This window comes from Hippopotamus amphibius, chromosome 4 (genome assembly GCF_030028045.1).
Source record: "Hippopotamus amphibius kiboko isolate mHipAmp2 chromosome 4, mHipAmp2.hap2, whole genome shotgun sequence".
Classification (NCBI taxonomy): Eukaryota; Metazoa; Chordata; class Mammalia; order Artiodactyla; family Hippopotamidae; genus Hippopotamus; species Hippopotamus amphibius.
The window spans coordinates 19,610,335-19,626,158 of NC_080189.1; the positions used below are offsets into that span (position 1 = coordinate 19,610,335).

The 15,824-nt window shown below is 41.5% G+C and overlaps 1 protein-coding gene across 2 annotated transcripts in view; it reads right to left on the minus strand.

Annotated features, from left to right (window-relative positions):
* The window catches only part of LRGUK (leucine rich repeats and guanylate kinase domain containing), a 101,184-nt gene that overhangs the window by 40,409 nt on the left and 44,951 nt on the right, over nt 1-15,824 (minus strand). For both annotated transcript variants that reach the window (XM_057733039.1, XM_057733038.1), the window contains exons 11-15: nt 14,986-15,105; nt 7,380-7,476; nt 3,334-3,447; nt 1,004-1,205; nt 273-368 (exon numbers count right to left, since the gene is read on the minus strand). In XM_057733039.1, the coding sequence (XP_057589022.1) occupies nt 273-368; nt 1,004-1,205; nt 3,334-3,447; nt 7,380-7,476; nt 14,986-15,105 (629 nt within the window). The remainder of the gene's footprint in view (nt 1-272; nt 369-1,003; nt 1,206-3,333; nt 3,448-7,379; nt 7,477-14,985; nt 15,106-15,824) is intronic.

Consider the following 15,824-nt stretch of genomic DNA (forward strand, 5'->3'; position numbering starts at 1 on the left):
ATGAGCCTCCAAAGGACTGCCCACCATGTCCTTAAAGGACAGTCCTCCGAGGTCCATTATGGTCACCTTGACAAGCAGAGGGACAGGTCCAGAGGGCTGATTCACGCAGCTAGTTGTGGGGACAATCACACCAGAGGAAGTACAGGAATTAAAGAGTAAGAACCAGCTTTAGCCTGGTTGACGAGTCCCCAAATAACAACCCACAGATCTGTTTTCCCTTCCATGCAAAAAAAAAAAAAAAAAATTCTGACACAAAAGGGATAGGATGGTACCTGTGGTTGGAGCCAAACTCTTGGCAGCTACCTCAGACAATCCAAGGTATTCTCTAATGAGCTGACTCAGCTTTTGGTAGGCAACATCCAGATCATCTACAGTAAAGGAGAGAATGTACTTTAAAGCAACAGAATTTTATCAAAATAGAGCCAACGTATGGTAATGATTTTTTATCCAGATCTGATTTTGTGAATACTGTGGTCGGCAGAATTCTAAGACCCAATGACACGTCACCCTTGTTTAATCACTCCCCGCCCCCCACCGCCCCCGTTGAGTGTGGGCAGAACCTGTGAACATGATGAGCTATGACTCCCGTGATTATGTTAGATTATATGGCAAAAGGGATTTTTGCGAATGTAATTAAGGTTACTTATCAGTTGAGTTTGGGCTAATCAAAAAGGAAATTATCCAGGTGAGCCTACTCTAATCACATGATCCCCATAAAAGGAGGTTTTCTGGTCATAGAAGAGGAAGGCAGAGACAGAAAGCATGAGTAGGATTTGATGGGCTATTGCTGGCCTGAAGATGGAGGGGACCATGTGGATAGGACCTGGGAGCAGCCTCTAAAAACTTAGGATCACCCTTGGAAGATAGCCAGCCAGCAATCGGGGACCTCAGTCCTATAACCACAAGAAACTGCATTTGGTCAACAATAAGAACGTACTTTGGAGCAGATTTTTCCCCAGTGACCTTACACTTCAAAAATAAAACTCTGCTGAAAGTTACTGACCTGCATTGATTACTGCATCAAAATATCCTGGATATTTCTGATTAATTTTAATATAAAGGTCCACTCTGGAGACAGCAAATTCAATCTCTAAACGACTGAATAATCCTTTTCTCCTCAAATAGCCCTCATATTTTTTCTTGTCCATGGGTACCACCAGGATATATCGAGGCTCAAAATAGGAATGTTTTAAACTTCTTACACCCTATGCGTTTAAAGAAAAGATAATGAATTAGAAACAGAGACACGATTTAGAAATTATTTGGGAGATATGTGACAACATAGGTAAAATAAGTAGTGTTGTACTGAAGAATTTATCTGTATAATTAGCTATTATTTTCCTACAAATATCTCAGGATTGGATTACTTCTCTCTGCTCATCAAATATTATGTTATCATTGGAAAAATAAGAATTTGTCTCACCTGGTTATCCTCTAACTAATCATTCTAATGCATATGACTGTTAAAAGAGAAAACTGCTAGAGACAAAGAGGTATGCTTACAGCACACTGCATCTTTATTACTGAAAAGTAATTTCAATTCTATATTTCAAAAGGCATCCTTGCAGCTCCAGGAGATAGAGCTCTTACCAGACAGAAAGGCTCCTGTGTTATCCCTTTGTCATCAACTTGGGCCCTTCCTGTTCCTAAACCAGCAGCCCGGTTGGCTGGTTCCTACTCATCTCGTGGCCTGTATCCAGAGCCTGGGAAGGCCAAGTTCATGATACCCTGCTAACCAGGAGCCCACATAACCAGGGAAGCAGTGGCAGGGAGTGCCCTGAGGACCTGGAGGGCTGGGTCAGGACTGCAGCTCTCCAGCTACTATGACTCTGTGCAAGTCCCTCAAGCTCCCTGAGCATCAGTGTCCTCTTCCGTGAAATGGAGGAGTTACTCTGAATGGACTCTAAAGTTTCTTCCCTCTCAATTCTACCATCAATATTTTAACTCAAAGTTCAAAATCTTTGCTTTTAAAAATTCGGGGAGAAGAAATACAGGCTCTTTTTAAAAACGATGTCTGAAAGGGTCGATGGCAAGAACAGCTGGGAAAACTGGTTTAGCTGAAGGGAATCAGGAACAAAGCCTCGTTTAGGGACTCAACTTCTCGGAAATGAGTAGGAGAAAGCTCTCAGGGAGGGAAAAAGTAAAACAGGAGCCAGGACTCAGAACTGTTGAACCAGAAAAAGGTAGACACAAGAGCTGGGGAGTTTCTGCACTCAAAGTTGTGTTACTTTTTGTCCTTCCTTGTCCAAGGAAGACATTTTAGGGAAAAGTTTTTTGGTTTTGTTTTTCTCTAATTAGCACAGAAACAAAGTAAACCTTCTAAAGGATGTACAACCAATAAATTGCATAATGATAAGAACTGCAGGATTTTGAAGGTAGGAAAATTAATGAGCTGGAAGAATCGTGACCAATTTCACTGAAGTGAGGCAACACTTAGAAGGGGCCGAAAAGGAATCACGGTCTCCTGCTCTTCGAAGTCAGAGAGGAAAAATGTCTTAAGGGAGATTCAAGTTGATATTAAAGAAATACCAGACTTATCTAGGTTTTGTTTTCTGTATGTTTGGTCTCATGGGATCCTTTTTAACACTTTTTTTTCTGACTACAAAAATGTTACACTGCTCAGAGAAGGTAACTGGAAGAAAACCAATCAACTATCTTTAAAGATCTCAAATATTTAATAAAGCGACATATCTTTAAAACAAATGAGTAGGATATTCCTGGTTTTACTCTAGAGTTGATTTGACAGAGACTTCTGTAGATTCTCATTACAGAAGATCACTGCGGGAAGATGGGATCCTGGGAAAGAGAGAAAGATCTCCTGAAATCTGCAAGTCTAAATTGCCAAAAATATGAGAAGATAGTAACCAGTGAGCAGCTGGAATCAATGCCAGCATGGCCCATGCGTCTCCCCTGGAGAAGGAGGGGACAAGGTGAGTGGCAGGGCCCTGCCACTGTCCTGAGATGAACAGGGAACTAGTTCTGCACCCTGCAGGAAACACTTTATCTGACAGCACTCATAGAAACTGAGACCAGTGCTCTGAAAAGAAAATGGGATAATTTAGTGAGGAAATAACTTAGGAAATAAATCTTGAGTCTCAGGTTTATTCCCTAGCGTTTGGGCAATGTCCAGTATGGTAATCTAACTCCTGTCATGAGAATTACTTATATGTTGCCTCCTCTGAGCTAATTACAAACTTAAAATCTCACACTCTTGTACACATTCCTCTTGGGCCTAGCAGCGTGCTGCCTGCACACTGCACCCCCTTTCCCAATCCCAAATATACATACATATTTACACATTAAAAATAAGTCCGCTGAATGGAAAGTACTTACTTCTATTTCCATGTGGACACAGCTTGCTAAACCATCTCTTGCGATACCTTCTATGGTGTCCCTACTTAATCCATACTTGTGATTACCATAATTAAAGGTCAGAATGAATTTCCCCTGCAATGTAAGAAGTACAAAGATTTTCCTATACCTGGAATTTAACACACATAAAACGATTTGATGTCTTAATTTTATGATTCCATAAAATGTACAAATATTAGCAATTGTTTAAGGATGACAATGGGTTTATGAAACTTAATATCAAACTGGGATAGAGAAATTCATTCACAGTTCCCAGCTGGCAAAAAAAAATTAGGCTTTTGACAATAATCTGCTGAGCAAATGTTAGAGCAGAGTGAAGGCAATGAAGCTTATGGTAAATGGATTGTTTTACTTACCCACTTCCTGCCAAACCTGCACTATAAACCTTCATTACTGAGAAAGCAAAACTAATAGTTTAACCTTTGCCTCAGCCATTTTGCCTATTGCCAGTGCACCAGGTCTCCCCCAAAGCTTCCATTCTCAAATGCCTTGCACTCCCAGATAAGCCTTACCGCGTGAATTACAGAGACATCCTAAAACCTTTGCATCCTGAGATAAGTCATGAAAAACAGACCCATACTGCTTTTCCTTATAAACATATCTTATTGAAACTGCCCCAAATGTATTCAGCAGCATTGTTTTGTGCCCTCTAGTCATTTGAGGTATAAATACGGCCTTCTCTCTATATTTTGGAAGCCCAGTTCTTTCCGAAGCTGTAGTCCCAGGCAAAAAAACAAACACCAACCAACAACAACAACAAAAAGTAGAAACACATCTCTCAAAATTGTCTGACTTTTCCTTTGGTGATATTATATGTATTAGACCACAAGGTTTAATCTAAACTGGGATGCTGATGACAACAGAAGGAGTAAAAATGTGCACGTCCTTGGCCATGGTGACTCCTCAGGTACATGATTTTGAAATAAATAATGAAATGAAAACTCCCAAGGCTGAATCCCATCAATTGGAGTCCAGCAAAAGGCAGCACCATCATTAAAAACAGTAACAGTTATGGGTCTTTGATGCTACCCTGTGCCTCCTGGCCCAGAGGTTCTGGAGATCTGCGGGGATGGGGGGGGGGGGGGGCGGCTTTCTGTCACCGGGTGGTGTTGGAAGGCCAGGAGACACAGGGTGTCCCTCAGGTGGGTGGTCTCTGGGGCACGTGTCTACGGCAGGCGATGAGGAAAACCCGCACACGCCATAATTAAAAGAAATGTGCAGCATAGAGTCTCGAAGTTAACGACTCAACAGTAAACATCCTTTATACTTTACTCCCTTAATGTCATATGGTCTCCGTTCTTTGGATCAAATACAGTGACTCCCTTCCTTTTCCTATCTATATTATATCTATATAGATAAATAGACACCTGAATCTCCCGTCAGGAACAAGGTACTTTATCTTGTTGACTGTGACCTGCTCTGTTTTCATGGTGTATATTTGAATCACTTTGCAGATATATACTATGAGTTTGTTTACTTGTGTGTACAAAGGCCTCCCTCTGTGGCTCCCCAGAACATTTTCTGGAAAGATGTAGGGTTGGGGGAAATCTTGCATTGTACTTGTGTATATCAAACACGCCTCGCTCAACTGGTCTGTTAAGAATTGAGATGAGTGGTCCCCCGGCTTCTGCAGGCTGATCCTCCTTTCACTGCTTCCTGCCTGTGGATTTCTTAATAAACAGTAATAATCATATCTCAGAAACCTCCAGATCTGTGGTCTTACTTCCACAAGAGAAGAGTCTCTGCAGGTAAGTGACTGTGTATATGGCCTTAAGAAGGGTTTGTGTGTCTGCGGGCACATGGGGGATGGTCTGTTTTGGGGGGGTGTGGAATGTATTTGGAAAGGGCGTGTGCTGGTCTATGCGCACCTGTCAGAGTGGGTAGGTGTGACTGTCCACAGCAGGCGTGCAGGGGTGGGGTGCACCAGGGCTGTCTGTCAAGGGGGGACTGTGCCTTGGGAGGGGGACAGGCTGGCTGGGGGAGTGTTCCGTGGGGGCGGGGGGGTCTGTGTAGTGAGGCTGAGTGTGGGTGTGACAGGAGCAGCTGACAATGTGTCACGAGTTTCTAACCTCGGGGTTTGTCTCTCTTCACGAAACAGCCTCAAGCTCGCTTGAAAGGAAAGAAGATCTGAAGCAAAATTCAAGTTGAAAATGATGATGACATCATAGTGAAGTGATATATGTTAGCAGAAGCAGGAAAAATGAGTAGTTCTTAAACACACAAGCGCTCCTATAGAGGGAGTAAAACTAGAAGACTAAATATTGTACAAAAATACAGTGATTTCTTGGACTAGGAACTGAACTAGACTTACTTGATTACAGATACGATAAGGTATGAAACATCAGGGGAGCACATGGGGCACTGAGAACAGTGGAACTAAATCAGGAAAAAATGCCCCAGACTCTAACAAGACAAATTGACATCAATTTTGGGAACTAGTTGTCTTTCAATCCAAAGAGTCCTAAGAGAATGCATCTTATTAATATCAAGATAACTCCTCAGACTTCTATTACGGCTTTTAGAAATAGAAAGTCTCAGAGTACCCTTGGCACACGAAACCGAACTTCTAAAAGATAGCCCTAGGAGAGAAAATCATAAAGAATTTCCAAGATGTTCTCTTGACAAGATTAGAGGGAAAACGGCCTAGGGATTCTAGGGCTTCTTCACTTGGGTTTCTCTGTGAATGCAAGAGAAAATATGTACCATGTGTAAAGCTGGTCACTCAAAATTAAACTCATGGCAACTGCAGAGCCTATGTTTAAACGCTCCGCAATTATGTGCATTAAGGTAAGCCAGGCCCAATATGTGGGGATGGGACAGAGAAAGGACGGAGGAAGGAGAAGGCGGGAGCGGAATGTAGCTGTAAGAGCATCACTGGTTGGAGGGTAATCTTTCAAAAGCAGAAACATACACTGGTCCTTAATCCTGTGTTTCAGTAAGCTTCGGGGGAAAAAAAAAAGAGTGGTGTAGGATTTGTTTGGTGACAGAAAAGACGACAACATAAACAAAATTAAGGCCCATGGTGAAGAGAAAATAAAAGGCTTATAGATTCATAGGTAGTGATGAAGATATGAGAAACTCTTTCTGTTTAAGTGAAGTCATGGGTGGATATGTAGTGACATTAGCACTTACTGCTGATGGATAAAACACACTAGAATTGTGCGGGTTCCCTTTGTATGTGAAGGCCAAGAAAGAACAAATAAATTGTTTTTAAGGAAATGAACTCAGAGACAAGGGTGTTGTGAATTATTACCAATGACTAGATGATCAGGGCTTCAGGGGGAAAAAAAATCTTAAATTGAATAAGATTGCCCAGAGCTCCTATGAAATAGACTAAGGCAGGGTAGTTACCCTTACCTAGTAAAGACACAGACCTCAAAGAAATGAGGACTCCTCTCCCGTTTAACAGTAAGGACTTCCATTGGCATTAGTGACCTGCCTGTCCTCCAGGACTGAGGACATCTCACACAGGGATGTTACGGTGGAAGGTCAAGGCTGCGTACGTGTCCAGGGAGGACCAACTGGCTGGGACACACCAGCGTGAAATGGTGTTTAGGGTCACAACAATGAAAAAGCACCAGTGATAACAGAGAGAGCGGTCTCTGGACAGAACACGCCAATCCACCGGACATCACAGCTTGTTCCATCACATCAGGTCTGTGGAAATTGTTTATCTTGAGTAAAATCTGATCAATAAGAGCAGCACCTGATAAACACAGATCTCAAGAACTTTTTGCAGTGCTCTTTCTTCTATTTTCTTAAAACGTCTATTTATTCCATTTCATTGCAAATTTACACTATTTTTGCCAAGATCATAAACTAAAGGAACAATGAGGTATCAAATGGTTTAAGAAAAAACAACTCAGTAAGAACACATCTCTCAGGAAAAAAACAAATATAATTGTTCTCTTTCTTGTCACTATTTCCTAATATTTCTACCAGAGAACGTCTTTTTTTTAAATCAGAGAACGTATTTCTTGTGTATTAAATATAAAGAGCATCCTTACCATGGTTAGCATTTCATCAAAAACTTCTTGAGAGATAAAATGATAATCAACCCGGTCTCCTTCTCCAAAGTAAGGCAGTCTTGTGGTGTGACAGGCCCTGAAAACACAAAACAGATAACCTTGTCGCTTTCTATTAATTTGAAGTTCCAAATGGAAAAGTTTTTGATATAAAGTATGTTTCAAAAAATTAAAATTGATCCACAAATCATAAATCATACAGTACTGTTATTCTGAAAACGCTGAGGTTTGGCAGTGCTAGACTACATTCACTTGCTATACTCCACAGGGATGATACAAATTTGGGATTATCGACACCAAATTTTCACTCATTGTTCTTTATCACCTTCTAAATCACCACCTCTGACATCACATCATAACACCTTAAGAAGTGTAACAATATTTATCACCCATAGACTTTCCACCCAAGCGCTTTCACGCTACGGGCATTTCCTGGAATGCTTCTGTCCCCATTCCTCCGCCAGGTGAGCCCACCTGTCTTTCAGGACTCAGTTTAAGCGTCACCCCCAAAAGGCCTTTCCTGACAGCCTGAGGCTGAGTTATGCACCTCTTCTCTATCCACCAGGAGCCTCAGTCCCTGCCTCCAACTCCTCCCAGCCCCTTGTTCAGGACCCCATCGCCTCCACTGCTTGAGGGCGGGGACCAGCTCATTCCAGCCACACTTACCATACTGTGGATGAACCTCCCATGGGAATCCATGATGCCAATGCTGAATGGCATTCTCAGCTCAACCAGAGAGGCCTTTTCTGCCCACTATCTGAAACAGCATCCCACCCCAGCCCACCATGCCCCCAATTACTCTCCATCACCCAAACTGCCTTCTCTTATCTGTTTTTTCCCCATCTTCCCCAGCAGGACATACAAATCACGAGGGGAGGACTTTATCTTGTGCATCTTATCTGCCACTGCATCCCCAATGCCTGGCCCATAGTAGGCATTTACTAAATATTTGTAACGTGACTGAATGGATCAAATCTGTGAAGTGGATGGCAGCTGTGATGAGCTCCATTTTAAGACGACTTGTCCGAGGCCGCAGAGCAGGCCAGTACCAGCCCCAGGACTAGACTGTGAGGCTCTCATGGGCCTAGGACTCTTCATTTCAGACCCTGCCAACTTTCCGATGTTAAGTTCTGGGAATGCAAACTGATGTTTAGGTGACCCTATGGTTTTAAAACAGGAGATGCAAACAGCATGTCAAACACTTCTTTTCACTTATTTCTCACAAAAAGACGTGAGGTAGGTGTTACTGTTTTTATTTTACAGACGATGAAACTGAGGCACAGCAGTAAAGTCACATGACTAAGTAACAACCCCAGGATGACAGCAGAGTCAAGTCCTTTCAGTATTACACTAAGAGGGTAAAGTCACAACCTCAAAATCTTCTCCATTTCAGCCAAAGACAAACACACTTTTATAACTCACACCATTGTTTCCCTTCCTTATAATCAAGAATTAGCTATGCTATACATTTAAAGGTCTTAACATTACATTTAAATTATATACACAGGGAAGCACACATTTTAAGAGAATGCTGTCAAAACACCACAACGGTTGTTGTGCTGTTTGCGTGCACTGGCATTTCTTCACACCCTTTGCAGGGATCTGGGATCTTCTGTCTACTGGTGTCCTTGACAGTCAGGACAGATAACTCAGTGACTTGGCATCTTGTACCACACATCCTTAGCATAGCCTTTACACAGTGCGCTGAATTTGCATTTTCCAACAAAGGAATTGAGTGGCAGGGATTTTTTTCAGAATTTCTAAAAGAAAGACAAAGCAAAGAAGCGATCCGAAGCTTCTAGGCAGGTAAATAAAGCGACGTTTTCACTGATGTGGAGAGTGCTGATGACAGAACCAGCATCCACTGCGGAACTTTCTATTAAGAAGGACCTACGATGACCTGCAGTTTTTTGAATCTGTCATCCAGTTTTCACGTATAGAAATGTTCGCAGTAAACCTGTAGCATAATGTTCATTGCAGCACTATTTACAATAGCCAGGACATGGAAGCAACCTAAATGCCCATCAACAGATGAATGGATAAAGAAGATGTGGCACATATGCACAATGGAATATTACTCAGCCATAAAAAGCAATGAAATGGAGCTATACGTAATGAGGTGGATAGACCTAGAGACTGTCATACAGAGCAAAGTAAGCCAGAAAGAGAAAAACAAATACTGTATGCTAACTCATATATATGGAATCTAAAAAAATGGTACTGATGAACCCAGTAACAGGGCAAGAATAAGGATGCAGACGCAGAGAATGGACTGGAGGACACAGGGTTGGGGGGCAAGGGGCGAAGGGGAAGCTGGGACGAAGTGAGAGAGTAGCATAGACATATATACACTACCAGCTGTAAAATAGATAGCTAGTGGGAAGTTGCTGTATAACAAAGGGAGATCAACTCGATGATGCGTGATGCCTTAGAGGGCCAGGACAGGGAGGGTGGGAGGGAGTCACGGGAGGGAGGGGATATGGGGATATGTGTATAAATACAGCTGATTCACTCTGGTGTACCTCAAAAAGTGGTACAAGAGTGTAAAGCGATTATATTCCTATGAAGAGCTTAAAAAATTTTTAAAAATTAAAAAAAAAAAAGAAATGTTCAAAAAAAAAAAAGAAAAGAAAATGTTCACTGTGCAGTATGCCACCCAAATAAGAATGTCTTAAAAAGGAAATATTTTGTAGTGAAAGCAATGTTTTATTAAACTTAGAAAAACATGATGCCAGATTTTAAACAAAGAAATCTGCTGGGGCCATCACCTTCAATATCTTTCCTCTCCCCTGTCTGAATATAATTTCAATTGTAATTTACATTTCCATGAGTTTATTATTTACTAATTAATTTAGAAGTTAAGTCATGGTAAATTAGTTAAATCATGGTTCGTAATGGGAGCCATACTCCTTGTCAGTTTCATTTATCAGACAAAAGAGCTGAGTTAGGATTCACGCTGGAATACAACACTGTTGCTGAAAGTCTAGGGTGAGTTAGACATTCTTAAAGGCCAATTCACTGGCCAGCTGTCACTGAGGATCCAAACAAACCAAGTCCACAGGGAGGAGATGAGCAGGAGGGAAAGGAATCTGGAAGGCCAGGCCAAATAATGAAAGGTTACTACCTCCAGGAAAATGCAAGAGGAGGAAGAAAAGATGTCTAAGAAGAGCTAGTAGGCGGCTGAAAAAGTGGAAATTTTTTCAGTGTGATTCATAACCATACAGATTTAGAATCTCAATTCTGGACCAGATTGCCTCAAGAAATAATGAACTTGTTACTGCAAATATTTAGGCAGAGGTTTGGCTGTGAGCACATCCAAATTCAAGCACTTTTATAGCATGCCATATTGTTAGTAGGGGAACTCTTTCCCTGAGGGTCCACAAAAGCCCAGGTATTCCTAGGGTGTTTGGTAGGCATATTAAATTGGTCCCAAGGCCCAATGCAAATATATATCAATAAATGGCTGGACACAATTTAAGAGATCACACATACGGAAGAGTCCAGCACATACTGTGTCTGAGTATCAAATTCCAGGAAGCCACTACTCTGTCTTCTTTTCAGTGACTACATGCCACTTTCTAATTCACGCCATCATCACCTGTCACTATATCCTAACCAGTCTCCTCGTCTCCAGCTTTCCCTCCCCAAGCCCTCTCCCAAACTGCCCACCGCGGGGCATTTTCTAAAATGCAGCTGTGATCATGACATTCCCCTGCTTAGAGACCCTTTATGATCAGACCCCTGTCTATTTTTCTGGTCTTCTCTTCTGCCATCTTCCTCCATACCTCAGGCTTAGCCGTACTACAGTGTACCTTCAGTGAATCGAGTGTGCCTGTTGTCCTTTCTGTCTGGACGGCACCCTCCCCCCACCCACCGCTCAAGTCTCACATTCCACTCAGCTTTTATTTCTTTTGTCACAGAGGAGCTTTACTTCCCTCGTCATAGCACCCATCAAACTAACTTGTTAGACAGCATTTACTTTTCTAAATCTCACACTAGATTGTAAGCTGCTAGGAGGACAAGACCCATGTCTGCTTGTTTTACAGGTTTATCACTGATAAAAGGCACAGGGATGGTGCTCAGGAAACAATGACTTAAGGAATAAATAAACCATTCTACCAGCCTGTCACACCTGTATGAAGAGACATTAGCTTAGATGGCACTAGGGGAGCTATAGCTTATACCACCTCATTTAGCTAAATAGCTGTGGGCTTTTACGTCACCATATTACAGGGCTAAAAGTAAAATATATTTAGTAATCAACATCATTAAAAAGGTTATAAAAATAGAGATTGCCATAAAATAGAGATCTAAGGAAGAAGTAGACAGTTTTGCTTTCATGACTATTCCGATCACTTTCAAGGCCTTAAATCTGGAAGACGAACGGGTGTGCTGGTATTGTTTTATGTTTCTCTCATTATGCAGCACTTTCCCAGGAAGCCACTGATTTGTGTGGTAATAGTAAGACCGGAAATAAATGGAGAGACTCTGAAGGCAGTACATGCCTAACTCCAGGTCACTTACAACTAATACAGGTAAAGAAAGAACATCCAACCTATTTCTAAAACCAAGAACAAACAGTAAAATCAGATCCTTAGAAAAGAGCACAATCTCTCAGCCACATCAATATTTGTTATACCACGGAGCTATGTTTTCAATATCTATACATCTGGATGAGCAACTTAGCATGTGAAAATTTCACTGAATGTCTTGGTCTTGGGTCAATGCAATTTAAAAAGGAAGACAAAATGCCAGGAGAAAGTGAGATAAATAGGAAGGAAAGAAAAAATTCAAGCAAATGGCAGAGAAAGCCGTTTGTAAATATTTGTGTTTCACAATGAGACTATGTTCAGGCCTTTTTTTTCTTTCCATTTAATTAAAAATCAATACAATGTATGTTGGATAAAGAATAAAATAAAAGAAACCCTAAACAAGAGCAATGACTTGCCTCTGAGGATGTGCTTTGGTTTTATCATGTGTTTTAATCAGAAAGCTGCTGCATACACCAGTAGTACTATCTGACTTTCTCCACGCATGAAACTACTAGCTCCCTAAAACCCTCCTGATCCAGTGATATGCTCTTTGATCCACACCTTGGTGAAATTCTTAGAATGACTTGCTGTTGAACAAGCCCTGACCTCTGCCTCCGTGAGGATGCCAGTGCGTGGTTGGACGAGGCTTCTGAGCCTGTGAGGGAGGCAGGTGCGTGAGTGTGGGGTACTCACGGGTGTCTTTCCACTTGCCACTCATCCCATCCAGAGGAGAAAAACAGCAGCGGCAACAGTCACAGTATTGGAGCAGGAAGCTAATTTTAGGATTTTGTTTTGCCATCTTGTGCCGCCACACAAACTGCATGTGATGCTAACTTTTTAAGGCCTCAGTCCCCTACCAGACTACAAGTTTCATTAAGGCAAGGGCCTCACCAATCTTATTCCCGCTGTATCTTCAGGGCCTAACACATGGGAAGAATGGATGAACAAATGAATGAATTCTTTCATCTCTCCATGTATGCATCAGGGAAGGCTGGGAAAAACCACCTATGCTTCTTATGACAGTAATGTGCCACTAAATTGTTACTGAACAATACCATTAATTCATTCATCCATCCATTCACCCAATCACTTAGTCATTCATTTAACAAATATTTCTCATGCATTTGTTAAGTGTCTGGCCTCCTGCTGAACAATGAGAACTCAGTGGTCAGCAAAGCTGACACTGGTCCCCACCCTCACTGGACTTACGGTTGAGCAGGGGAAACAGGCATTAAACACATCACCACAAGCATGAAAGATAGACATTCTAATTGGGGAAAAGCAGGATTTAATGAAAGTGAACATTGGGGGTGCCTATCCAGGAGAGAACGTGGAGGCCGACTGGATCAGAATCTTGAGGATGAGTTAATAAAGGCCTCCAAGAACACATCTGGCCCAGCGTGGCTCAGAGCACACATCACAAACCACGATGGACGGGCTACGAACCGTATGCAACAGAATTGGAGTCAGAGGTGCGAAAGGACTTCTAACTGGGGAAAACCTTGGTTCATGTAAGTCACTTTGGTTTGCTGAAAGGTTCCAGGCTTACACATTAGCACTGTAGTCAGGATACACCTTTTTGCCCTAATTCAGTCATCCATTCTTTGTGCTCCACTTATCTTTTGAAACAGGTTCAGTACCGCTGTATAAGCATAACGACACTCTGTACTTTTTTATTCTGATATAAAGTTTTAATTTATTTTGGTTGCTTCGGGGTGTTTAGAATGTATTAATGAGTAAATTATTCTACGGTATTTGTATCCTAGAGTTGCTCAAATGAGGGATGTAATTTTAGATCTCAAAATAACTGGACCTGTTTAAAATAGTATTTACGTTATTTGAACATGTGTAGCTTAAGGGAAGGGGCTTGTCTGTAACAGCACTAGAAAATAACTTGCATTTCTTTTTCTTGCTGTCCTATATATCTTTGCAGTCACATTCTCAGCTCACTGACAAACATCACTAATCCAACAGTAATGTCTTTGCCATACATAAAAAATAAAAGAGGAAACCAGTTTAAAAGGCCACAGCAATAACTCTAAATATGAGCCCCAGAAACCTTTAAAAACTCTATAAATCCAGCTGAAGATTTTCTCAGATGGTTCTAGTTTTTTGGATATATTCTGCTATTATAACGGAGTCATTAGGGAATCACAGAGCAAAATATCTTCTCCAGAAAACTGAAAGTGTATTGAATGCTAACCTGAAGGAAAGGAAAAGGAAATCTTTTGCTGCCACTTCTCTTTCCTTCCTCCTGAAATATGCCTCAAAAGAGGAGGAACTGTGTGGAAATAAAGCAGCCGACTGTGTTGGCAGCGTGAGCTCCAACAGAGACTAGGAGAGGCTGTCGCCGGTGCGCAGACCCACCCACCACCCATCACAACATTGTGATTCATGTTGTCACACTGCTTGGCAACAGGAGGGGCCCGTGTTCCAACGCCGCAATGCTTAATTAAAACCACGTGTATTTCCAAACCTTGGAGCATGATTTTGGCTGTTGCTGAATTAAGTAAAACATTTGGAGGATTAAAGTTAAAAAAAAAACAAACAAACAAAAAACAAAACAAATACAGTGAATATCACAGTGTAATAACTGGCAAAGAAGTTCATAAGCCTTCTACGTACATTTTTTTTAACTTACTTAAAATCAATAGCCAGGGGACTTCCCTGGTGGTGTAGTGGTTAAGAATCCACCTGCCAATGCAGAGGACATGGGTTCGATCCCTGGTCCTGGAAGATCCCACATACCTCAGAGCAACTAAGCCCACAAGCCACAACTACTGAGCCTGGGTGCTGCAACTATTGAAGCCTACACACCTAGAGCCTGTGCTCCACAAGAGAAGCCACCACACTGAGAAGCCCATGCACCGCAATGAAGAGTAGCCCCCGCTCACAGCAACTAGAGAAAGCCTGCGCGCAGCAACAAAGACCCAAAGTAGCCAAAAATAAAAAGCAAATAAATATAGAAATGATTTTTTAAAAAGTTAATAAAATTAATACCCAACATTAGCAATATCTGACATTTTACAGCCTTACCAGCCAATAAAGAAACTTACCCGTATCTGAAGTAAGTGCTGAACTGTCTGCAGAGGCGGTGAGCAAGCTCTCGTTTACCACACGCTTGAGGACCAGCTAATACCAACATGGGATAAGGGGCATCCAGACTAGGAAGGGTGCTGCAACAGGGCAGGGCAGACACGTGTGTCAATGCATCCAGCGTGTAAAGTGTCCATGTCACAATCACGATTAATCCAGTCATCCTGCACTTGCTATATGCAGACCCTGTATGGAAGGATGGTCCTACTTTCCAGAAAGCAAGTTGATTACAAAATAGCAAAAAAAAATTCACTTTAACAACATTTTTCAAGGAAAAATATGGTTAAGAGATATTAATTCTTGGTTGATAAAGTATTCCGCCAAAAACTTCAAAATGAAAGAAATAAGACTGCCCTCTGAGAGGTAAGCTTTAATATCCGTATCTATTGAATGAGAACACAGAAGTGCAAAGAAAACACGAATCACTGAAATTTACTTGAGCAATTACTATGTGCCAGGCACTAGTCGAGGTGTCTTACATGCATTATGTCATTTAATCATCACAGGAAGCTAATGAAGATGATTCTATCATTATCCCCACTTAACACATGAAGAAACTGAACTACAGAGAGGTTGACTAACTTGCTCAAAGTAACAGCTAATAAGTAAGAACTGATGTATGAATCTAGGCATGACTTCCGGGTCTAAAAGACCAAAAGATTAATTTATATAAAATCTCTTGCAACACGCAGAACTGAAGTGTTTGGGTTCCATTCATGACACACATTCTAGAAATACGGAATAAAATATAGTATTTTGAAAAAAATTATGGCTGAGATGTAGATTCTGTGAAGAATGC